At 35.6% G+C, this 27,430-nt stretch overlaps 1 protein-coding gene across 17 annotated transcripts in view; it reads right to left on the minus strand.

Annotated features, from left to right (window-relative positions):
- Positions 1-27,430, minus strand: part of CEP112 (centrosomal protein 112) — a 452,281-nt gene that overhangs the window by 405,734 nt on the left and 19,117 nt on the right. For 12 of the 17 annotated variants that reach the window (XM_070227014.1, XM_070227013.1, XM_070227007.1 and 9 more), the window contains exons 5-6: positions 7,862-7,952; positions 5,984-6,061 (exon numbers count right to left, since the gene is read on the minus strand). In XM_070227014.1, coding sequence (XP_070083115.1) covers positions 5,984-6,061; positions 7,862-7,952 — 169 coding nt within the window. Of the gene's footprint in view, positions 1-5,983; positions 6,062-7,861; positions 7,953-23,475; positions 23,554-27,430 lie in introns of those variants that run through there. The other 5 variants (XM_070227015.1, XM_070227009.1, XM_023652175.2 and 2 more) reach the window with 2 other exon arrangements.

Raw genomic sequence — 27,430 nt, forward strand, 5'->3', positions numbered from 1 at the left:
GATGCTCAAGCTCTAATTAAGCTTAAAATTTAAAACCAAAAGCCAAGAAAACCATCTGTGACTTATTTTTACCCTGCTCTACATTTATAAGCAGGGTACAAAATATTGGTTTAGCTAATTACAATGTAGCCTTTCAACTATGCAGAAGTAACTCCTACTTCATCCTTTTCATCTTTAAAAGCCATTAAATACAGAAGTTAAGGACTCATTCTGTTATCACAAATGTCCTTTCTCAAGTAGACCAAAAAAAAAAAAGACAGTCTATCCTAATATTTAAAAGCCACGATGAACACTGTAAACAAGTATAAATCTCCTGTTGTTATTCATTTACGGTACATGCAGCTTGTCTCATAACCACTTTTAATATGTAATGAGAATTACTCAGAGTAAAGCATGTTCTTGAGTCTATTTGGGGGAAATAAGCAATCTATTTTCTGATTTTATAACAGCAGCCAGATGTGCTTTGAAGTTGAATGTTCCCACTTTGTAATCCACAAGTAACATGGACTTGATGCAATCTGTAAACAGTCTTAACATTTACTTTTTTCATGCTCTTTTAGAAAACTTCTTGTTCTCTCACAATACCTCAAGAAAAAAATACCACAATAAAGAATGTCCAAAATGGAAGATAAAAAGCACTTATGTGAAACATTAAAGTCTAACAAAATATTATACAGAAAGCAAAGCCAAAGATAATTATGTTCCAACAGCATGAATAAATCACATGACCAAACATTTCTTGTTTAAAAGCAAACAGAATCACAATAATAAATATATAATAATTGAAACTATTAAATACAGATACTGAATGTTCTCTAATGAAAACTGGCTTTTGACATTTTATTTTGTTTAGTTTTTTAGCAGATTTGTTTGCTTACAAAGGGTTCTATCAGTTTCTTTCTACAAATTATTCAGGATTTGGTAAAACTGACCAAATATCAGCTCATAGATTCATGTTGATTAAATAGAGATGTTCTATGGTTCCAGAATAACAGAAAGGCATTTCATCTGATATTTTAGCTGTCTTAGAGGAAAGGACATCATCAAGCAATAGATTAGCAGAAAAACAACTAAAATAAATGTTTTTAAGTCACAGCATCAGTCAGAAAAGAATTGCCTAAACTCCTCTATGGAATAAAATAAATTCAGTTCTCAATGTCAAATCCATTATGCGCCAAAATAATGTTTTTAAGTCAATATTTTAGAACTTGAAAAACAAGTTTCCACAGAAATAATATACAAATAGAGGTTCATTCATTGGTTTATTCACAACATTTCCACAAACATTTAATGAGCACAAACAAAATAGAGATATAAAGACATAGTGCACTGGTATAAGGAAAAGCAAATAAGCCAAAGGAACGGAATGGAAACAGACAGGCACTGGTCACTTAATTTATGAGACAAATAACACTGCAGTGCAGCAAGAAAAGAACAGTCTTTTCAATAACTAAACATCATCTGGATACAAATAAGGGACAAAAACAAACCTTGAGTCCCTATCTTACAACATATACCAAAATCACCTCCAGCAGGTACGTAGATCTAAATAGAAAAAGTAAAACAATAGAGCCGCTAGAAGAAAATATAGGAGAACATCTTCAGGACCGTAAGATAGTCAAAGATCTAAAGCAGGACAGAAAATAGCACTAACTATAAAGTGAAAAAATGAGAAAGTGAATTGCATTAAAATTTAAAATGTCTGTTCATCAAATACACCCCTAAGACAACGAAGGAAAGCAACAAACTGGAAAAAAAAATTTCTAATACTACATTCCAAAAAGACTCTTATTCAGAATAGATACAAAGCTCTTACATATCAATAAGAAAAAGGCAGACAACCCAACAGAAAAACTGGCAAAGACTTATTAAGTAGGTGCTTCACTCTGAGAGGTTATCCAAACTGTCAATAAACATATTAAAGGCATCTAACTTTATTGTCATCAGGAAAAGATATATTAAAACCACACAATACAGAGGCCGGCCCCATGGCATAGTGGCTAGGTTCAGCACACTCTGCTTTGACCTCCCAGGTTCATGGGTTTGGATATGGGCCATGGACCTACGCCACTCAACAGCCATGCTATGGTGGTGTCCCACATAGAAGGTAGAGGGAGATTGGCAACAGATGTTAGCTCAGGGGGAGTCTTCAGCAACAACAACAACAAAAAAACCACACAATGGAATGTCATTAACCACTCTCGAGAATGGCTAAATTTTTTTAATTAAAAAAAATTTAACTGACAATATCAAGTAGTGAAGAGAAAGTAAAGGAACAGGAACTGGCACATACTGCTGATGAAGATGCAAAGTGGCATAATCACTTTTAAAAAACTGCTTGGCAGTATCTACATATCAAGTAGCTTTTGCTGCATAATAAATGACCCCAGACCTTCCTGGCTTCAAACTACAACCATTTTATTTAGCTCACAATTCTGTGGGTCAGCAACTTGGGCAGCTCATCTGGAATAGCTCATCTCAACTGGATTTACTCTTGTGTTTGCTACAATAGTGTGACAGCAGCCACAGGTGACTGATTAGAACAGTTCTCAACAGGCCACAGTGAGGAAGGCCCCAGGGAGCAGAACAGCCAGGCTTCCCACATTCCTGATAGAGAGAGTAAACAGCTGGTAGGTGCCCAATAGCCCTCGACAGGGAGGTTCACCCTTCTGGATAGGCCCTGACCTCCAGGTGAGGCCATCTGACTTTGAGGTGCTGTCCACCCTCTGGAGCTCCCTGTGGGATCGGGGGAGACTCACTCCCACTGACCTTGCTCAGCTCCTTCCCCCATCCAGTCCATGGTGTGTGTCTGTATGTGTGTGTGTGTGTGTCCCACCCCTCGACTGCCTGTCCTGAGAGCTCTCCCTGCTCAAACCCCGCTTGCCCGCCCAGCTCCTGCTCTTGGGCTCTGCTTCCAGGGACTGGACCTAAGGGGTCTACTCAGAGTCCTCACTCTTCATTTGCTCCTGGTGGGAGTGAGGCTCTGCAGTCAGCACGTGGACCCAGGGTGGGAACCGACAGGTAGACAGTGACTGGTGACCACGATGGAAGGCCCAGTAAAGTCCTCCTCCTGACCTCACACCCCGTCCTCAGAAAAAAAGAAGAAAAAAATTTATATAACGATACTCATGCATGGAATGTATACAAAATATATTAATAAAATAGGAAAGCTTCCCAAAAACTAAAGATTAAAGAGTAAGAAAAAAAGAATACAAGAGGAAAATTTAATTGCTAGAGTTAGTAAATAAATGTCTACTTGAATGAAACAGTCCTAGAAAAAATATTAACACACTTCTGAGAAAAGAAAGAATACATTCAGGAAAAAATGCATTTTTTTAACAAAAACTATAAAATTCAAATTCTAGAACATCTAATGCATCAGAATGAAGGTGTTGATAGTCATGACAGCAATATGAAAAATGTACCCTTAGTATAAAGCACAAAAATTAGCTATTAACTGATCATTCAGAAGAAGAAAGAAAAAAAAGTTCGTTGTGCATTCCCATACAAAACTAAAATCAAAGCAAAATCTATGCTTTTTAATACACGGATTCTTAAATTACTCTACTGTGATCAAGAGATGGTTCAGCATGATTAACGCATATATATTATAAATATATAAAAATATATAAAAATGCAAGATTTTCATATTCTACTCTGTTAGTGCATTCTTTGAACAATAAAAATATGAAACAAAACCCCAGGCAGGCCTAGTTTTAAGGCATTACTTTGAAATATTTTAGATATTTTATTTTAATATTATTATACGAATGAAAAATTTAATCCTCTGAACAGTTAAATAATCGTGAAAAATATTCTGCATGCTAAGAAATGTACATCAGAAGTTTCAAATGGCTAAGGGCAAAAGCAGTTTAAAGGGATAGCCCAGAACTGTATTTTTCACTTTGATACTGTTTTCTGGCAAAAAGAATTTGTCTTTCTGAGGGAGTTCCTGGCCTCTTCTCCCACACTGGCAACTTAGGACTTCCCTCCAATGGCAACTTCCCCTACACCTTCATGAAAGGTGTGAACGTTTTTCTTTTGACTTATACCCCTCTCGTTATGTATTCTATTTCTCTCTCCTGTTTCACTAAGATACTTCCAACACGACTAGGAGAGTCACATTGCTTTAAATTATTATACATTTCCCTACCTTCTAATCGTGGCTATTGCACGAGCCAGCCCTCCTCACTCTGTACTGTCTAAGGACTAGAGCTGTTCCAGTCTCTGGGTACAACTACCATCTCCAGCAATCTGACCAAGAAATATGACTCCAGCCCTTGAGACTCATAAAGCTCCAAACCTGGAACCCTCCCCAGTTAATCTGACCATCCCTTCAAACTCCAACAATCTAAAATAAAACTTTAAAACCCCTAAAATGGATTCCCCCATCTGACAATCAATTAACTGACAAAGAGTCAACATTCCCATTTCCTGAAACCAAACCTTGAGGTACCCTTCTGTTCAGCCCACCAGTAACTAAGCATTCTTCACTCTCTTTGAAATATTTTTCCCTTCTATGCTTTCCATCTTCACCAAAATCACACTAATGTAGAGTCCACTACAAACACCTAAATGATGATTGGGTCCCTTTCTCCGTCTCTACTCACATCCGGTATAATCTTCAGAACACCACCAAGCCAATTTTCCTAAAGCACTGCTTTCATTAAAGACCATTATTAGTAGGAAGGGTTCCAGGTTTTTTACAAATAACAATCCCTAATGTGACTGAAGAAGTGAGAACTAGACAATCCTATATACTGCTGGCTGGAGAGTAAATTGGTATATACCTTCTGGAGGGCAATGTACCAACACGTAATGTAACCTAAGAAAGTAACCAAACAGGTATGAAAAGATTCTTGTAAGGAATTTTATTGCAGATTACTTATGTTAGCAACAAACTGGGAGCAACCTAAATGTCCAAAAGGAGCAGAATGCTTAAATAAGTTATGGAATATCCATCCAACAGAAAAATTAGTGCTATCATTAATATTAATGTTTATAAACCTATTATAAACTTATACCAAATTTAAAACAGCACATAATAAAATAGTATTTATAATATAATCCCAATTTTGTTTAAATTTTAATTTTATAAATACACACAGAAAAAAAGGAGAGAAAGATATAACAAAATGTTAACACATCCATCAGTGTTAACATTTTAAAGTATATTTTATTCCTATGACTTCCTGTACTTTCAAATTTTCAAATTACATATTATTCTTATAACAACAAAGTGTGATGGAAATTGTTTTAAACCCCTTTTCATTTCCTCAAAGCATTTAAACAGCATATATGTAAAGTGGAATGTGGAGAAGAAAAAAAAATTAACCTCCAGAGCTCACTATTGCCTAAAATTTAAAGCTAAACTTCTCAATTCAGCACTCAAAGCCCCAATACAATCAAGCCTGACAACACTGCCCCCAGTGCCCACCTGAATCCCAAAGATCCAGTCAGACAGTTCGCTTACACCACCACGCCTTTCTTTGTGCCTATTTCTGCCTTGAATTCCAGCTCTGCTCCTCCTCTCAGCCTATGCACACACATTCATGCCCCGAGCCTTGGTACACGAAAACTACTGTCCACGGTGGTGGCACATCCGTGAAGTTTCCCTGAGGGTTTTTTAACCCAAATGACCTTGCTTCTCTAAGTCATTCCTTCCCTCCCCTCCACCTCAGTATTCTACTTTCTATATAACTCATTTTGGTATTTGATCATATACTATCTTAAATTATTATTTAACTATTTTATGTGTATATCTCTTATTTCACCAAAAAGAAAGTCAGCTTATCGAGGGCAGGAACTATTTCATGCTTCTTTGGAATGTTCTCTTTCCTGTACTCAGGGTCCTTCTCAGTGCTGACACAGTATTAAATGTCGAACATCTAATAATATAGAATTAAATTCATTCAGATGTTTTCCAAACACAATATAATTCTGCCACATCAATATACATACATAAAACAAATACTTTTTTTACCCCAAGATTCCAACTATTAAGGCGAGCTTCAATGTTGCTGTCATCCAAACAAAGAGCAGATTTTTTCGGATGAATTTCCTAAAATACAAGAGAGAAAAAGGAAGAAGAGATGGAGGAAAGAAGCAAGGAGGAAGAAATAAAAGAGGAAAGGAAGAAGGGAAAGAAGGGAGGAAGAAAGGAAGAAAACAGGACAAAATATACGTCATTCAGAGTAATAAGATTGTGTGTGCTCTGTGGTGAGTTACATTGCCCTCAGAAAGGATTCTGTTACAATGGAGCTAGGTCTCTATTCTAGGTAATGACTGTTCATTATAGCTGCTTAGGGCTATGAGACGCCTTCACAATATACTCACACAGTAACTAGATTTCAAAAAAAACATCAAAAGAATACTTTAAAAATTAATCCAGACTCTTCTCTTTAAGTTCTTTTACAAAAAGTTTTAATTGTGGTATACCACAGTAGCTTTAAAGGGGGGTGGAGGAACACTTGAAAAGATGAAATATTTACTCTCGTTAAAATTAGTTAACAGGGAAGTTTGTACTGATGCCCAAGAAGCTCTTTGTTCTTAAATTAATTTTCATTCGTACACTGAATATAAAGAGAAATAAGCTTTGGATTCACATCATGAAAACACAGTTATGGTGACTCTTTACTTTTTAAAAAAATTAAAATTCTATGCTTTTTTTTCCCTCCCATATAATTTATCATATTATACATTTATCAAACCAGATTAAAACTATAATTAACTGAGGAAGCCTAAGATCTGTGCCCAGAAATGGACAATGATCTGAAAGCTCTTAATCTTAGAAAGGTAAATCTGTGCAAAATAATAATGATTATTCTCCAGCCAAAAAAATTTATTTTGAAATTAACTTTCTTGGTACAGCATTTTCACGCTTTTAGAAAACCTCATTACTAACTAATAAGTCTATTTACTATGGTCATTTAAATTATCTGAAGTGATGAAAAAGACAGTAAAATGTTCTTCATATTTTACTGAGTCTCCAAATTTCTATCAAATAAAATGATGAATTTATTATTTATATACAATATTAAAATCCAATATTGCTTTTACTGTCAGTCCCTGCTTTTTGTGTTTTTCTTTGTGAACAAGAACATCTTAAGAAAACGTACCTGCTTTGTCTATTCTGAGTAAATACGATGATTAATAACAAACCTATACATATTTAAAACGTGCTGCCCTTCATATTAAAATATCTTTTGAAAGTTCCAAATATCCCTGGAGAAAATGCTACCAGTTACATTTAGAGCAATATGTGCTAAAATGGCCATGCATCACACACGATCTCCTTTTAACTGAAAGTCATGTAACCAAGACAAGCCAGAGTTAGGGAAGAAAGACTGCAGGAGCAGGCGAAGTCCTCTTTACAAGGCTAACTGGAATGCTCGTTAGCACCTTGTTCAAACCAAATCTGTTAAGCAGCAAGAAGCGAGAGAGGCGTTCATGTTTCAGGATGTAAACTGTTCGCCTTCATCAAGAAGGCAGCATTCCCTACTTCACAACAAGTTCATCCCAACGTCTTAAGTTTATGACCACTCAGTGCGTGTCGACTCACTTTTATATACATGCTGAGCAAAAGGGAAAAGGAAAAAAACTGAAAAATGAAGGTTTATTCTTCGATGTGCAGGAGAAACAACAGACTGATTAACATGATGCCCAAGAATCAATGAGAAAGCAGAAAGAACACTGGAGAATATACCAAATACGCCACTTTCTTGGACACCGGGATGTTCAACAAAATCTTCTGACTTTATTCACTGCTTTTATGTAATTGCTGGAACTTTCACAATGTGAAATTAAAAATCTGTGGAGTTATTTTAAAACAACAAACAAACAAAGTAGAATCTGATCTTACAGAACTCTCTGGGGTGGTATTTTGTCCATCTTCTCTGTAGGTTGGGCTCACAGAAAGGGATCTTGTTTGGAGCTTTGCAGTGTACTGTTCCCTAATAACAGACCAAAATAGTAACAATCAGAATTTGGGGAATTCAGAGGACAGAAGGGTATTTAAATCTAGGATTACCAATTTTTTTATTTTGCAAATAAGATGATTATTTATATTAAAAATGAACTTTCAAGAGCAAAGAAGAAAAGAAATACAAATAATAACCACTTGTATTTCTCACATTTGATTTCATTTAGATCAAACTATAAATAAAATTATCACCTAATTGCCACATACTTGCTTACAAACAAATGCTATTTTTTAAGTGGGATCATAATAAACTACATGCATTTAAATCTTTTCTCCTGCTTTCCCCTTTTCCTAAGTGTAGGAAAAGAAAAAATGAAGCATACATTCTCAGAGAAGATAATTGTTTACAAGGTTAGCAAGTTTTGTTGAACTCATCTTCCATAACAAGATGAAGTCTTAAAATATATACAATGAAACCTATACATAGCTGAAAGTTTGAATTAATTTGAAACCATGTCAGAAACCACAGATAAACCAGTCTTAAATTAAAAAATATGCCATGCTAATTCAAGTAAAATGTGGTAATTCCAGCATAAGTAGGAAAATAGTTCAAGCTTCCAAATGAATTTGAAAAAAGAACTTTTCTCCAGAACAAAATGGAGTATAAAAATACCATTCTCAATATTCCACTTTAGCCTAGAGTCTTTCATTTATTTTTATTCAAGCTATTTCAATAAAGTTCCATGATTACGAATATCTATTCTTTGAACAGCTGTCTCCAGATACGTGAAATGGAAACTAACCATTATATAATGAATTAAAGTCACTAACTTCCAACCACAAGCCATATCAGGATTTCCTTCAAAAATTGTGGGCCATACTAAGTATTCCCAAAAGACAGAACAGGAGTTCAAAATGACAAGATTAAAATGAATGTGTTTTTTGGTGGTAACACTAATAGATTAACACTCCTTAGACTAGTTACTAAGTAATTTAGAATGTCTGAAAAAGCTGTTTTAAAGAGAGCTATTAATTTTTTACACCCCTACTCAATATTCCAGATATCCAAATACTTAAAAACAAAGGAGAAAAATAGATAAAGTAACATTTTGAGAATAATTTCACCAGCCAATGTGTTTGAGCTGATAGAAGCATTTAAAACTCAGTATGTGGGAAGATGAAAACTGATAATATCATACTAAGCAGTAGCCTGTTCTTCCTTAAGAATAGATTAAATAATCATAAAAAGAGCTATACTTAAAAATTGAAAAATGCTTAAATATTAAAAGTAATTCTTCTCAGAAAATATTAATAAAAAAGAGGACTGAAACATTTATCTATTTATTACACAGGGAGCATACATAAAACAACACACCCTTTTAATCCACTTGTAGCTGTCCTTCTGTACCAATCTACCTCTTTCCCTCCACAATACATTTTCAAAATAAATTATTGGGTCCATGTCCTAACCCGCCATACACTTTTCAATCAACTGCAATCTAACTTCCACTAATTTGGGAAGTGCTGTAAGTAAAGTCACCAATGATCTCCTAGTTGCTCAAGCAAATGAGCTGTTACCTCACCCTAGTTGATCTCACTAAAACATTACAGACAGTGTTTTAAAGATGCCACATTCGTTGGCTCCGTAGAATCATTCTTCCCTGGTTCTCATCCCATCCTTCAGAAATCTCCTTCACAGTAACCTTCACTAACTTTTCTTTCTCTTCCCACTCCACATGCTATAATCCCAGGGTTCTGTCTCTAACCTTATTTACTTTTCTTTCACATGCTTCCCTGGACAATCCAATATACTATTAGTTTTTCAAATAGTAAAGAGAAGCTTTGATTACCAAATCTACTTCTCCAGCCCAAATTGCTCTCTTGGCCTCCAGGCCCATTACAAATACAAACTGAATAGCCCTACCTCCAACTCAACATGTTCAAAACTAAATTCATTATACTGCCCCTAAAACATGCTCCAATGCAGGCCAAGTACCGCAGAGGGACTGCTGAAGCCAACTTCTTGTGAAGGCGGTTGAGCCAAGAAGGAGATCTGTATCACTGCTAAAATCTGGCTGGCACAAGAAACATGGGACATTAGGCACAGAAGTTTCACTTCTTGCTATTGAGACTGTCTCCAGCTGGAAACACAATTAACTGGAACTCTAAATAGGTACAAAGATAGCTTGAATTCACAGTGATGGGGGTGGAGGTGGGGAGGACAGTGAGACAGAGGGTAGGAGGCAAAGCTCAACCCTATAAGCCTCTTTATGAAGGATAACAGGTGTTGCCCACCACACAGAACAGCAAGTTGTGGTGCTCATAAAAACAGCCTACAAACGGGACAGGGGACCTGATTACAGTGAGCTCATAATTATGGTACTTGTGCCAATTAGAAAAGAGGGACTGTGGCCCAATTAATTTCAGGGTGCCAAAACTAACACAGAAAGAAGAGCTTCAGTACATGGTAAGATTCCCTGACACACAAATGCCTCTTTATCCCTCTTAAGGAGTAAAACTACAGGAAATAGAAATTTTTTCCTTCCACTTTTTCTTAACGCTAAAATATTTCAACAGGAATCCAGAAACATTCTCTCAGCATCTTTGTTGATTCCAAATGCTAAAGAAACAAAGTCTTGTTCCTGTAAAGATAAAGAGATAAGCAACGAGACATATAATAAGATTTAAAAGCCTAAAGGAAGACCAACCAAATATCCTCCTGCAAGCGAAACTTACTCATTTCTCAAGACAAAAGAAAGGTAACTCAGAGGGAAAAGTCAAGAGCCCAAAGGATAGAGCATAGAGACATGAAGAACACTCCCAGGAAGCAGCACTAAGCCCTAATCAAGAAATAGGCAACATATGCCTGGCTAGATTTCAGCATTGCTATAGAATTGTCAGTACTATGTGTTTCTCATTTTCCCTGTTCTTTGAATGGGAATTCTCCAGTTCCTCTTTCAACACCATACGTTGGCTGTGTGGATGGGTGTGAGGGGGAGATAACTTACTCCTTTAGGTCACAGGTGTATAGATTGGAAGAAGCCACACCAGGGAAGCCTCAGCTAACCTGGATATGATCTTAATAAGTTTATTGAGGTATAATTTATGTACAATAAAACTATATCCATTTAAAATGTAGAGTTTGATGGGTTTTGGCAAAGGTATATACCTGTGTCACCACCACAAGAAAGATATTCTTTCCACCACACCCAGAAGTTCTCTTGAGCTCCTCTGGGATCAATCTACCCACTCCTGCAAAACTAGGCAACCTGCATTTTGTAGAATCTCTTACATAGGGAACCAAATAGTACATATAGTTTTAAGTCTGGCTGCTCTCTGAGGAAAACGTTTTTGAGATTCAGCCATATTGTCGCACGTATCAAAAGTTCATTTCTTTTTACTAATTAGCAGTATTCCATTATATCGAGAAACTATAATTTATTTTATGTGTGATGGACACTAAGATTGTCTCCAATGAGACTTGCAGTTTCATCACATTGTCACCATACTTGGTTTTCTCAGTTTTTATCATTTTAGCCATTCTAATGGATGTGTACCGGTATCATATTGTGCAAATGCATTTCCCTGATAAAGAATGATGTTGACCATCTTTTCAAGTGTGTATATTAGCCATTTACATATTTTGTTCTGTGAAGTGTCTGTAAAATCTTTTGCCCATTAGTTGGGTTGTTGTCTACTTTTTCTTGAGTTGTAAGCGTTCTTTACTTATTCTAGACACCAGTCATTGTCAGATATATGTATTCAGAATATTCTCTCCCATTCTGTGCCTTGCCAGATAATTTTCCAAATGGAGTCTTTCAAAGAAAAAACTTAACTTTGATAGTCCAGTTTACAGTTATTTTCTTCATTATTTGTGGTTTTTTATATCTTGTTTTAGAAATCTTTGCCTACTCCAAGGTCACAAATATTTTTCTATGCTTTCTTGTAAAAGTTGTAGAGTTTTTAGCATTTCATTTAGGTCTATAAGCCCTTTCCTTTTTTTCCCATGTTGCTATCCAGTTTTTCTACCATCATTTGATGAAAAGACCTTCTTTTCCTCATTTAATTCCATTGCCATCTTTGTGGAAAACCAATTGACCATATATGTGGAGACCTAATTCTGGAACTTCTATACTATTCTATGAATCCATCTTTTCACCAATACTTCTATCTTATTACTGCAGCTTGAATTCTAAAAAATCAAGAATGTTCAGTCCTTTAACTTTCTTTTCTTTTTTTCATAATTGCTTCGTTTTTGCATGGGTAATTTACATCAGATGAGGAAGTTCTCTTCTCTTCCTAATTTGCTGAGAGTTTTTATTACGGATGGATGTTGCATTTTGTTGAATGCTTTTTCTGCATCCATTGATTTGACCCCATGATTTCTCTTTCTCACACTATTCAAGTGCCAAACTACTTCATATTCCTGGGACAAACCCACTAGTCATGATAAAACATCCTTTTTATATTTTCTAGATACCACTTGCCAATTAAGAATTTTTAAATCTATGTTCATGAGAGACTGTTGGTATGTAGTTTTATGTTCTTGTAATGTCTTTGTCTTCTTTCAGAAATAAAGTAATACCAACTTAACAGAATGAGTTAGGAAGCATTCCCTCTTTCTCTGTTTCCTAAAAAAAATTTCATGTAGGATGATATAATTTCTTCCATAAAAGTCTGACAGAATTCACCAAGGAAGCCATCTAGCCTTGGAAATTTCTTTGTGGCAAGGTAATTATGAATTAAATTTCTTTGGTAGAAATAGGGCTACTCAGATTTCCCACTTCTTCTTGAGTGTATTGGTTTTGTGTCTTTCAAGGAATGTGTCTATTTCATCAAAGTTTTCACTGGCATAAAGTTGTTTATAATATTCGCTTGCTATATTCTTAACATCTGAAGGATCAATGTGGAGCCTCCTCTTTCATTCCTGATAGTGCTAACTTGTGTTTTCTCTTTTTTAATTGTGGCAAAATATACACAACATAAAATTTACCATCTTAACCATTTTTAAGTGTACAGTTCAGTAGTAGTAAGGATGTTCACATTGTTGTGCAACCATCACCAACCATCCATCTCTAGAAATTTTTCATCTTCCCCAACTGAAACTCGGTACCCATTAAACAACAACTCCTCGTTCCCCTCTCCCCTCCAACCCTGGAAAACACAGAAAGTTCTACTTTCCGCCTCTATAAATTTGACTACTTTAGGTACCTCACATAAGTGGAATCATACAGTACAGTCGGCTCTCCGTATTTGCAGGTTCCACATCTGCAGATGCAATCAACCACAGATCTCATAATATGTTTATGATTCTTGGTTGGTTGAACCCGCAGATGCGGAACCCGCTGATATGGAGGGCCAACTAAGAGACTTGAGCAACTGCGGATTCTGGTATCTTGCAGGGCATCCTGGAACCAATCTCTTACAGATACCAAAGGACAACTGTATTTGTCTTTTTGTGACTGGTTTATTTCCTTTAGCATAATATTTTCAAGTTTCACCCATGTTGTAATGTGTCAGAATTTCCTTCTGTTTTAAGGCTCAATAATATTCCATTGTATGTATATACCACATTTTGTTTATCCCTTCATCCATTGATGGACACTTGGGATTCTTCCATCTTTTGGCTATTGCGAATAATGAGGCTATGAACATGAGTGTACAAATATCTCTTTAAATCCCTGTTTTCATTTCTTTTGGAAATATACCCAGAAGTGGGATTGCTGGATCATTTGGTAGTACTATTTTTAATTTTTTGAGGAACTGCCATACTATTTTCCACAGCAGCTACACCATTTTACATTCTCACCAACAGTGCACAAGGGTTCCAATTTCTCCACATCCTTGCCAAGACTTATTTTCTGGGTATTTTTATAGTAGCCGTCCTAATAGGTATGAGGTGGTATTTCATTATGGTTTTGATTTGCATTTCTAGAATGATTAGTGATGTTAAGCATCTTGTCATGTGCTTATTGGCCATTTGCATATCTTTTTTGGAGAAATGTCTATTCAAGTCTTTTGCCCATCTTTCAACCAGGTTGTTTGCTTTTGTTGTTGTTGAGTTGTAGGAGTTCTTTATATATTCTGGATATTAACACTTTTTCAGATTTAGGATTTGCAAATATTTTCTCCCATTATGTGGGTTACCTTTTCACTCTGTTGATTGTGTCCTTTGATGCACAAAAGCTTTTAATTTCCATGTAGTCTAATTTATCTATTTTTATTTCTGTCTGTGCTTTTGGCATCATATCCACTAATTCGTTGCCAAATTCACTGTCATCAAGATTTTTCCTGTATTTTCTTGTAAGAGTTTTACAGTTGTAGCTCTTATATTTAGAACTTTGATCCATTTTGAGTTAGTTTTTATATATAATGTAAGGTAAGGGTCCAACTTCATTCCTTTGCATGTGGATATTCCATTCCTCCAACACTATTTGTTGAAAGGATTTTTTTTCCTATTGAACAATCTTGGCACCCTTGTCAAAACTCATTTGACTACATATGCAAGGGTTTATTCCTAGGTTCTGACAAATAAAAATGGCAAGCAATAGGATATATTGGAGTATATGAGGAAGCCATTTGGTGTAAACCTAATTCGGCCTGACCTTGTCTTTCCAAAAGGGCCTGACCATGGCTGTTGAGCATGCATTGTATATCTGCTTTAGATATTCCCTATGGCAAGAACAAAGACCCTTGAGATAAAGGTGCAACTTCCCTCCCCCTCCCAATGTTGGCATTTCCTTAAGGATTAAGCATCTTTCCTTAGGCTAGGAACTGATTGCGGCACTCACCTGTGACCACCTAGCTCAAGACAATAGACTTGCCCCCTGCTATGCCCTCTGAGATAGCAGACCCACTACCTGCTGTGTCCATCAAATGCTGTGCTGACAGGGCAATCTTGTGACTATTGTGGGAGGGACATTTCAATCATATGTGAAACATGCTGTTTGGGAGTATATAACCACTCTGTATACCTCACTTCTTTGGTGCCCTTTCTTCCTTTGGGAAGAAAGGTCCCGGGCCATGGTCCTCAGATTTTAGCTCAGAATAAACTCTCCCAAATTTTCATTTATAGATTGGTTATGGATTATTTTCGTCAACATTTCTCTATTCTATTCTATTAGTCTGTATGTCTGTCTCTACGCCAATACCACACTATTTTGGTTATTGTAGCTTTGCAGCAAGTTCTGAAATCAGGAAGTAGGAGAATTGCAGTTTTTTGTTATTTTCCAAGACTGTTTTGTCTATTCAGTGTCACCTGAGATTCCATATGAATTTTAGGATGGATTTTTTATTTCTGGAAAAAAAAGAAACACTGGAATTTTGATAGACATTGCATTGAATCTGTATATCACTTTGAGTAGTATTGACAACCTAACAATATTAAGCCTTCCAATCCATGAACACAAGATGTATTTCTATTTACTGATGTCTTAATTTCTTTCAGCAACATTTTGCAGGTTTTCAGCGTACAAGTCTTTTGCCTCCTTAGTTAAGTTTATTCCTAAGTATTTTATTCTTTTTGATGCTATTATAAATGGAATTTTCTTAATTTCCTTTTCAAATTGTTGTTAGTGTATAAAAATGCAACTGAGGGGCCAGGCCAGTGGCACAGCGGTTAAGTGCACACATTCTGCTTCGGCAGCCCAGGGTTCGCTGTTTCCGATCCCGGGTGTGGACACAGCACCACTTGGCAAGCCATGCTGTGGTAGGCATGCCACATATAAAGTACAGGAAGAGCACGGATGTTAGCTCAGGGCCAGCCTTCCTCAGTAAAAAGAGGAGGATTGGCAGATGTTAGCTCAGGGCTAATCTTCCTCAAAAAAAAAAAAAAAAAAAAAAACGCAACTGATTTTTGTGTTGGTTTTGTATCCTGCTACTTTGTTGAATTTATTGTGGAATATTTAGGGTTTACTACGTATAATATCACGTCATCTATGAACAGAAATAATTTTACTACTTCTTTTTCAATTTGGATGCCTGTTCTTTTTCTTGCCTAATTGTCCTACCTAGGACTTCCAGGACTATGTTGGATAGAAGTGATGAGTGTGGACATCTTTGTCTTGTTCTTATCCTAGAGGAAAAGCTTCATTTCTCACCATTAACTATGATGTTAGCTATGGGCTTTTCATATATGGCCCTTATTATTTTGAGGTGGTTTCCTTCTATTCCTAGTGTGTTGAGTATTTTTACCATGAAAAGATGCTAAATTCTGTCAAATGCTTTTCTGCATCAATTGAGATGATCATGCATTTTTTTCCATCATTCTGTTAATGTGGTGCATTATACTGATTGAGTTTCATACGTTGAATTATCCTCGCATTCCAGGAATATATTCCACTTGGTCATGGTATATAATTCTCTTAATGTGCTGCTGAATTCTGCTTGCTAGTTTTTGCATGTGTTTTTTTTAGAATTTTTACATCAATATTCATCAGGGATATCGGTCTGTAGTTTTCTTGTCTTGAAATGTCTCTTTCTGGCTTTGATATGAGGCTAATACTGGCTTCATACTATGACTTTGGAAGTGTTCCTTCCTCTTCAATTTTTAGAAGAGTTGGAGGAGGACTGGTGTTACCTATTGTTTAAATGTTTAATAGAATTCACCAGTAAAGCCATCTGATCCTAGGCTTTTCTTCATTGGGAGGTTTTTGAATACTGCTTCAATCTTACTAGTTATAGATCTGTTCAGATTTTCTATTTCTTTATGATTCAGTCTTGGTAGATGGTATGTTTCTAGAAATTTTTCCATTTCATCTAGGTTATCCAATTTGTTGACATACAAATGTTCATCATACTCACTTATAATTCTATTTCTGTAAAATCAATTGTAATGTCCCTTCTTTCATTTCTGATTTCAGTTGAGTCTTCTTTCTTTTCTAGCCAATTCAGAAAGATTGGTCAATTTTATTTTTTTCAAAAAACAACTCTTGGTGTCATTGACTTTCTCTAACGTTTTTCCACTATCTCTGTTGTTTATCTCTGCTCCAATTTTCACTTTTTTTCCTTTCTTCTGCTAGCTCTAGCATTTGTTCTTCTCTTTCTAGTTCCTTAAGGTGTAAATTTAGATTGTTGATGTGAGCTCTTTCTTCTTTTTAAATGTAAGCTTTTACAGCTATTAGTTTCCCTCTTAGCACTACTTTCACTGTGTCCCATAAGTTTTTGGTATGTTGTGCTTTCATTTTCATTTATCTCAAGATATTTTCTAATTTCCCTTTTGATTTCTTCTTTAACACATTGCTTAAGAGTGTGTAATTTAATTTCCACATATTTGTGCATTTCCCAGTTTACTTCTACTATTGATTTCTTAAGTTTCCCTACATTTTGATCCGAAAAGATACTCACTATGATTTCAATCTTTTTAAATTTATTAAAACTTGTTTTGTGGCCTATCATATGGTTTGTCCTGGAGAATATTCCATGCGCATTTGAGAAAAATGTGAATTCTCCTGCTGTTGGGTGGAACGCTCTGGATATATCGTCTGGTCCAATTGGTCTACAGTGTCATTCAAGTCCTTTATTTCTTTATTTTCTATATATTTTATTTTCTATATTCTGATTGTTCGATCAATTGAATGTAGAGTACTGAAGTTTCCCACTGTTGTTGTACAGCTTTCTGTTTCTCCCTGCAGTTCAGTCAATGTTTGCCCCATATATTTAAGATGATTGGTGCATACATGTTTATATTATATCTTCTTGGTGAATTGACCCTTTTATCATTATATAATGTCCTGTCTCTTATAACAGTTTTCTACTTAAAGTCTATTTTGTATGATATATAGCCACCCCTGCTCTCTTTTGGTTACTAATTGCATGGAATGTCTTTTTCTATCCTTTCACTTTCAACCTCTGTGTGTCCTTAGATCTAAAACGAGTCTCTTATAGATGGCATATAGTTGAATACTGACATTTTTTATCCATTCTGCCACGTTATGTCTTTTGCTTCTAGAGTTTAATCCATTTACACTTACCGTGTAATTAATTAGTGATAGGCAAAGACTTAATATTGCCATTTTGTTGTCTTCTCTATGTCTTATAGCTTTTTTGTCCTTCATTTCATCCCTTTGCGTTTAGTTGATTTTTTGTAGTAATATGTTCTGATTACCTTCTCATTGCCTTTTGTGTATATTCTGTATATATTTTCTTTGTGTTTATCATGGGGATTAACCCCCCCACCTCCACCCCCCTTACCCCTGGTAACCACCAATCATTTCTCTTTGTCTCTATTTTTAACTTCCACTATGAGTGGAGTCATACAGAGTTCGTCTTTCTCTATCTGGCTTATTTCACTCAACATAATACCTTCAATGTCCATCCATGTTATTGTGAATGGGACGATTTTATATTTTTTTATGGCTGAGTAGTATTCCATTGTATACCATATCTTCTTTATCCAATCATCAGTTGATGGGCATTTAGGTTGGTTCCACATCTTGGCTATTGCAAATAATGCTGCGATGAACATAGGGGTGCATGGGACTTTTGGAATTGCTGATTTCAAGTTCTTTGGATAGATACCCAGTAGTGGGATGGCTGGGTCATAAGGTATTTCTATTTTTAACTTTTTGAGAAATCTCCCGACTGTTTTCCATAGTGGCTGCACCAGTTTGCATTCCCACCAGCAGTGTATGAGGGTTCCTTTTTCTCCACAACCTCTCCAACACTTGTCACTTTTTGTTTTGGATATTTTTGCCATTCCAACAGGTGTAAGGTGATATCTTAGTGTAGTTTTGATTTGCATTTCCCTGATGATTAGTGATAATGAGCATCTTTTCATGTGTCTATTGGCCATCTGTATATCTTCTCTGGAGAAATGTCTGTTCATGTCCCCTGCCCATTTTTTGATCGGGTTGTTTGATTAGTTCTTTATATATTATGGAGATTAACCCTTTGTCGGATAAATAACTTGTAAATATTTTTTCCCAATTAGTGGGTTGTTTTTTTGTTTCAATCCTGTTTTCCCTTGCCTTGAAGAAGCTCTTTAGTCTGATGAAGTCCCATTTGTTTATTCTTTCTATTGTTTCCCTCGTCTGAGGGGTTATGGTGTCTGAAAAGATTCTTTTGAAACTGATGTCAAAGAGTGTACTGCCTATATTCTCTTCAAGAAGACTTATTGTTTCCAGCCTAATCTTTAGGTCTTTGATCCATTTTTTTTAACTTTTTATTAAGATTATGATAGTTTACAACCTTGTGAAATTTCAGTTGTACATTATTGTTAGTTGATCCATTTTGAGTTTATTTTTGTGAACGGTGAAAAAGAATGGCCAATTTTCATTCTTTTACATGTGGCTGTCCAGTTTTCCCGGCACCATTTGTTGAAGAGACTTTCTTTTCTCCATTGCAGGCCCTCAGCGCCTTTGTTGAAGATTAGCTGTCCATAGTATTTTATCTGATATTTAATATAGCTATTCCAACTTTCTCATGCTTATTTTTCCCACTGTACATCTCTTTATATCCTTTTACTTTCAACTTACTTGTCTCTGTAGTTGCAGTATATCTCTTATAGATAACACACAATTTGTTCTTGTTTTTTCATCCAATCTGACAATAACTGCCTTGGGATTAGAGTGTTGAGTCCACTTATATTTAATTATTAATATGGTTATATTTAGTCTGCTACTTTGCTATTGTTTTTGTATTTGTCCCATCTCCCCTTTGTTCCTCTGTTCTTCCTTCCCTGCCTTCTTTCGTCTTCACTGACTATTCCATTGTATTCCATTTTAATCCCTCTAGTTATATTTCTTTCTAGCTATATGTCTATTATATTTTTTAGTACTTGTTCTGGGTATATGCTAGGCAACATCTAATATAGCTCCTAATGATCCCACCTCCTGGTATTCATGTACTTGTGTAAGCCCCTTTCTTGAATGTAGAAACCTTGAACCTAGGGACTTCTGTCTAATAACCAGAATCTGGCAAAAGTAATTGGCTATCACTTCCAAGATTGGCTTACAAAAACACTGTAGCTTCAATCTTCCTTACTCTCTGTGATAGAAACCAGCTGCCATGTTGTGGGCTGTCCTATAGAGAAGTCCAAACAGCAAGAGACTAAGGAAGGCCTCTGGGTGACAGCCATAAAAGACTGAGGCCCTCAGGCCAACAGCCCACAAATAACTGAACCCTATTAACCACACAAGTGAGAACGGAAGTAGATTCCCCCCAAAGTCAAAGCTTCAACTGAGATCATAGTCCTAGCCAATACTTTGTTTGCAGCTTTATAAGAGAACCTGAGCCAGAACAACCAGCTAAGCCATTCCATGATATAATAAATGTTTATTGTTTTAAGCTGTTAAGATTTGGAGTAATTTGTTATGCAGCAATAGGTAACTAATACAGATTTTGGTAACTGGAAGTGAGGCGCTGCCTAATGTGGAAGTGTCTTTTGAATCAGGTAGTGGTCAGAGGCTAGAAGGATTTTTAGTAGTGTGCTAGAGAAAGACAAAATTGACTCAAACAGGCTCTAAGTAGAAATCTGGAAATTTGAGGACATTGCCAGTGAGGGCTCAAGGGGAAGTTAGAGGCATGTTACTGAAAACTAGAGGAACACAGATCCTTTTTTACATAGCGGCAGAAAGCCACACCATTACTTCAGTCACATGTAAAATAGAAAATATACCTAATGAATTGAGTGGGTGATATAGCTAAGGAGATTTCCAAGCAAAGTATTTCTTGCTGCCTATAGTAAAATGCAAGAGGAGAGCAATAAATTAAGTAAATGGCAGTTAAAAAAAAAAAAAAAAAGAACCAGTACATTATGGTTTTAAAAATTCTCAGTCTCTCCAGATGGCAAAAGATGCTAAATTAAGAAAAGGCATCCAAGCAAAGTTGGGCACGGCCTAGAGATAAAGCCAAGAGTACAAATGAAAAACACTGTTAAGATCAAAAAGATCAAAGAGGGTACATCAGAGTACTATACACTCACACATAGAGACCTTTAAAAAGATTAAGGGTGTGGCTTACAGATCCTGCCAATCAAACAACAGGGACTCTAGAAAGTTCATTATCCTTCAATCTTCTCAGAAGCAACTCAAAGTAACAAGGACTTATCGCAAAGAGATTAGTACAGGTGGCATTTGCCTAATGGAGTGAACACAAATGAGATGCAAGGAAAGAGAGATCTACAAAGTTTCTGAGGAAATTATATCAGCAAAATCACTGCCCCCTTGGACTGAAAGGGACAGAGTACAAAATGAAAAAGGGCCACTGGACTCTCAAAATTCTTCCAGAAGGAAGCAGACTGAGAAAACTATTCGACTGTGAACACAAACTACTCAACTGCAAACACATGATATCTTTCATGAAAAAAGAAGGATACTCAGAAGACAGAATTAAGGGCCTGGTGGGAGGAGCCAAGAGACATGGGGTATTATTTCCAGGTGTTGAGCCTTAATTAAGGAACTTCCAATATTTGCCCAACTGGATTTCAGAATTGCTATGGACCACTGACTCCTTTGTTGCCTCCTATTAATCTCCTTTTAAGAAATGTCTATAGTTATTACTGTGTGTTGGGTGTGTGAGGACCAGGTAACTATTGGAATAAACATTTTTCCAAAGAAGATATAGAAATGGCCAATAAGCTCATGAAAAGATGCTCAGCATCATTAGCCATTAGAGAAATGCAAATTAAAATCACATTGAGATACCACCACATTGGCCTATTCAAATGGACAAAATCAAAAACACTGACAATACCAAGAGTTGAGGATGTGAAGAAACTGGAAAACTCATACTCTGCTAATGGGGATGTAAAATGGTACTGGCACTTTGGAAAATGGCTTGATAATTCCCTAGAAAAGTTTAAAAATACACTTACCACACTACCAACTACTAGATGTCTACCCAAAAGAAGCGAAACCACATGGCCAAACAAAAATGTGCATATGAATGACCACAGAAGCATTATTCATAACAGGCAAAAACTGATAACAATCCAAATATCCATTAACTGGTGAATGGATAAACAAAATGTGATATACTCGTCAATGAAATACACTCAGGAATAAAAAGGAATGAATTACTCATACATGCAACATGAACTTCAAAAACAATATGCTAAGTGAAAGAACCAGATGCATAAGACTACACAGTTTATGATTCCACTCACACGAAATTCTAGAGAGGCAAAACTATAGTGACAGAAAGCAGACCACTGCTTGCCTGGGGCTTGGAGTATAATTTCCATATTATAAAGATATTAATTCTTCCTAAATCGATCTATAGACAATGCATTCCCAATCAAAATCTCAACAAGGGTGTGTGTGCGTGTGTGCGTGTGTGCTTGTGTAAAAACTGGCAAGCTATTCTAAAATTTATACGGGAATGCAAAGAACCAACAAGAGCCAAGGCTATCTAGAAGAAGAAGAAAACTGGAGTGCATATACTACACTACTAAAAATCAAGATTTATTTTAAAGCTACAGCAACTAAGGCAGTGCAGTATTAGCAGACTCATAGACAAAAAGATCAATGGAGGAGACAAGAGTCCAGAAATAAACCCACACAAGTAAGATTTCATGGTTTACAACAATAGTATCAACTACAGCAGTCGGTGAAAGAAAGGCTTTTTTTAAATGATGCTGGACTAAATGGCTATCCTTCATCCACATGGCGGGGGGAGGAATTACCCCACCTCACTTCATACATAACAATCCCAGATTTAGCATATAGCTAAATGAGAGAGGTAAAATAAGACAGCTTCTAGAAGATAACACAGGCAAGTATCTCCGTGATCTTGGGAGAGGCAAGGCAAGAAATCTTAAACAGGACACATAAAAACACAAGCAGTATCAGAGACAACTGACAAATAAAACTACATTATAACCAGTAACGTTCAACAGAACAAACCAGTGAAAGAGGGGGAAGATATCTGACATACATTTATGAACAAAGAATTTGTATTAGAGTATTAGATTATACTGAATATCGTATTGGAATAAAGAATTGCAATAAATCAATAAAGACTGACAAACCATTTTTATTAAAAAATGAATAAAAAAACAAATAAGAACATCACAAAAGAGAATATCCAAATGGCCAAGAAGCATGGAACAAGGTGCTTAATATCATTAGTCATGAGAGAAAATGCAAATTAAAACACACAGTGACCACACTAGAATTGCAAAAACTAAAAGAAAGTGACCAATCAAGTATTGGTAAAGATGGGGAGCCAGAGACTTTAAAATCCTATTGGTGGAAATGTAAATTGCTACAACCACTCTGGAAAACTCTTTAGCAGTTATCTACTGTAATTACACTTCCAAGTCAACACAGTGCACGTATGTGCACTAAAAGACATGTAAAAGAATGTTCACAGTAGAATTATTTGTAATAGCCCACTGGAAACAACCCAAATGTCCAACCAGAAGAATGGATATATAAATGTGACACATTCACACAGTAATAAAATAAAAAGGGTAATCCATTGCTAAGCGCAACACATGGATCAATCTCACAACATAATATTGAGGAAAAGAAGCTAGAAAAAAGTGAACATACTTTATGAAATAAAAACAGTTAAAATTAATCTGTAGTGATATAATGCAGAATAGTGGTTACCTTTTGTGGGGATGACAAATGACTGGTAAGGAACAAAAGAGAGGTTTCTGGAGAGCTGGTGATGTTCTCTATCTTGATCTGGAAGATGGTTATATAGATGTACTCGTTTCGTAAAACTTCATCAAGCTTTACAATTAAGATTTGTTTGTCTTGATGTATGTATGCTATACACTGATTTTAAAAGTTTGCCACAAAACAAAGAATGAACTACAGCTACATTTATTAACACGGATGAATCTGAAAAATACCAGAGAAAGAAGCAAGCTTCAAAATAATATATACAGTACGATTCTACTTCTATAACAAAAAAACAACAAGGACAAAAAGCAGCAGCACAGATATGATGAACACAAAAGACAGGCAGTGGTCCTCTCAGGGGAAGGAGAGATGCCAACAGGGGAAGAACACCCAAAGATCCCCTGGAGTACCGCAATACACTATTTCTTGGCTGGGTTAAAAGTATAGGGATGTTTATTTTATAATTGTTCCTTAAACTGTACTTGTGCGTATTCATACACTTTTAACAAGTACACTAAGTTTCACAGTTGCAAAACATTTTAAGAGTAATATAAATACTACATTATAAATGATCAGAAAACTAAAATGAAAACTAACTTTAGATTTCACATCTCTGCATTCATCTAAGCCGCAGGTAATATCGTTATACACTATGTGCAGATCAGTCTTCTTAAGGTATTGCAAAATACCAATGAAACATAAAAAAATAGCAACAATTAATAATGCAGTAAAGTATCAAATAACACTAAAAATAAGAAAATGAAAATAACTTCCAATGATCCGCAACATATTTATTTTAATTTTTTACAGGGAACCTCATTAGGAATAAAAAAAAAAAACTAAACGAAAAACAAATGAGAAACTTGACAAAACTAAAAAATGACCAGATATTCATAAACATTTTAAGACTTCACATTTTTCCCATTTCCTACTCTAAAATAACACGTGATTTAAAAAATTAAAAATGAAAACCATCTTTAAAAGTCACACATTTAATCACCATTTATTAGTATATCTCTGGTTTAAAAGTACAACACTCAGAGAGTATGTTAATTCCCTTAAAATTAAGTTTTACAATATACTTATAAACTTACTGTCATCTTTTTTTGTTTATTAAAAGGACAAACTTTTCAATATTATGATCTCACAAAAAGAAACTTGCTTGTGAAATAAAAAGATACTATTACAAAGCCCCACTCATCAAAAAACTTAGGAAAAAGTGACTAAACTTGTCAAAAATCTGACTCACTGGAAAAAAAAAATAGCCTAAAAGAAATGGAAGGCCATTATTTTCAAACCTATTCAATCTCAGTTACAAATTGTTGCCACTTGGCCTTGCCTTGGTAAATACCTGAGAATGATAATTAATTAGCATATTAATGTTGAAAATTAATGAGCCGCTAACTGGTTTTATGAGTGTGTGAAACGTTATGCTTTACTGAGTACCCTAAGAAAGAGTTTCCATTCCTCATTTATGTAGCAGTCTTATTTCTAGAGCTCATAGTTAAGTGTCTATCTAACAAGAATCCATTGGATCAAAAATATCAAATTAATCAGATTTATCCCCAACTAAATGATGAAAAAGATTAATTTTTCTTTCTTTCAAAAAGATTTGTTGGAGAGAGCTCCTCTGAAACCAGAGACTGACCAACAGAAGAGTGACTAGATGCTGGTCATGATGATGATGATCATGACGCGACCATCATCAAAGATAGGAGATAACCGCAAAATGTAAGTAAGCACAGAATAACGGTCTCCCCTGGGGCAGAGGCAGGTGAGGTGCACCTATACCCAACTCCTAGTCCCTATCCCCATCCACTTCCCTGCCTAGACAGCAGCTCTCCATCCAGTAGGTCAGGTCTGCAACAGCCCAGCAGACAATCCAGGTCTAGAACTCCAAGCCCAATACAATAGCCACTAATCACATACGGCTATTTAAATTAATTAAAATTTAAAATTCAGTTCCTCGGTCACATTAGCCATATTTAAAGTGCTCAACAGTCACACATAAATAGTGGCTACTGTATTGGACAGCACAGCTATAGAACGTTTCCACCATCACAGAAAGTTCTATTGGACAGTGCTGCTATAGAACATGTTTCCCCACACAATGGGGCTATACTTAAATAAAATGAATAAGTTTTTTGTGAATAATATTTAAGGATGTTTTACTATGTGTAATCTTAACCACAGCTATTTATGCCAATGACATACATAAAGAATATCAGGAAAGAAAAGTATAAATCCATAAATTCATCCAACAATTTAAGAACAGGGGTTATTTATAGCGTTAGCATCATTTACATATAAAAATAGGGTTTAACAAAGTAAAAAGATTCTCAAATAGTTTTTTGAGTATGCAGACTAAAAATTAAATAAGTATTTTTAAAGTGAAAAATGTTTTTTCACATAGATCAACATACTCAATCACAAGTACATTTTCATTATACTTGATCACCATCTGCTGGCCACATTATTAAACTGCACAAGCAAATGAAATGCTAGCTATATGGGGAGACAGTCCTAGCTTTCAGCCGCAATGCATTCCTGGAAAACCACATCATAAAGAGGATCATTGTAAAGCAAATCATATTTTCCATAAGGGCAGAACTATAATTAGATTCTTCATTCCAAACTAAAATCTGGCATCAAATAAACCACGCAAAGATCTCATTAAAGCAAGATGAGAAAATTATAGTCTTCTATAATCATTTAAAATAAGATAATTATTCTCCAAGTCCTTTCTTATAGGTATGAACACATTTACTATCTAGAGGATACAACATAAATTAAAAGATAAATCTTTATATAAAGGTAACCTAAATCTAATATGGTAAATGTAACATACAAAAAATAATACTTGTTTGCACACTCCTACAATTTTTAGGCAATTCAGATGGTAGGTCTTTATAAAATGGCACCTAAAGAAATCTAAATTAATGCCTTTTTTTCCATCAATAAAGTCCCCTAAAATAAGCAGAATTAGGGGCCAGGCCCGAGGCCGAGTGGTTAAGTTCACATGCTCCGCTTCAGAGGCCCAGGGTTTCGCCAGTTCAGATCCTGGGTGCAGACCTAGCACCACTCATCAAGCCATGCTGAGGCAGCGTCCCACATAGCACAACCAGAAGGACCCACAACTAGAATATACAATTATGTACTGGGGGGCTTTGGGGAGAAGAAGAAGAAGAAAAAAAAAAAGAGTGGCAACAAATGTTAGCTTAGGTGCCAATCTTTAAAAATAAATAAATAAATAAGCAGAATTGATGTTTCTTCCACTGCAAAGCATGTTTGAAGGGCGGGATTGATTCAACACCACTCCTCTTCGCTCTCTCCTAACTCATAACTCTTAATCAAAGTTTCAAGTAAAATAATAAGTGCTGTAAATCATTCTTTTTCATCTCTCCCTATCTCAGAACCTAACTGCACTCTGGTGAGAAGCTATCAGACCACATCATACTTCACTGAAAATGTCATAAAAATAGTTACAAGCCATTAAAAAGAAGCTTCAAAACATTTTTCACAGAATTGTAAGACAAGAATACAACCTATTATCTCTGTGTTCTGTCTTTGGGATAATGCACAAAAAGAATACACAGAGATGACACGAACTGAAGTCTAAATATCACTTCGGAGCTTCTAATACATGATGCGGCAAGAGGCAAAAAAATGGGGCCAGCCATACTGTGTTTCTTCTATCCTGGAAAATGGGACTTGCTAAATTATCTAAATAAAGATTCCTTCAAAGCCTCTTCTAAGATACTATTACCACTATTATTGTGAAAGTGTGTAGGATTCATACTCACAATCAGAATCTTTCTGCATAACCATGAATTTATCTTCTCAGAAACACAAAATGATTTTTGGTTACTCAAAATAATTAATGACCAATGTATTTTAAGATAATATCCTTTGGAAGGTTTACATAATTAAAGAAACA

The sequence above is a fragment of the Equus caballus genome, chromosome 11 (genome assembly GCF_041296265.1).
Source record: "Equus caballus isolate H_3958 breed thoroughbred chromosome 11, TB-T2T, whole genome shotgun sequence".
Classification (NCBI taxonomy): Eukaryota; Metazoa; Chordata; class Mammalia; order Perissodactyla; family Equidae; genus Equus; species Equus caballus.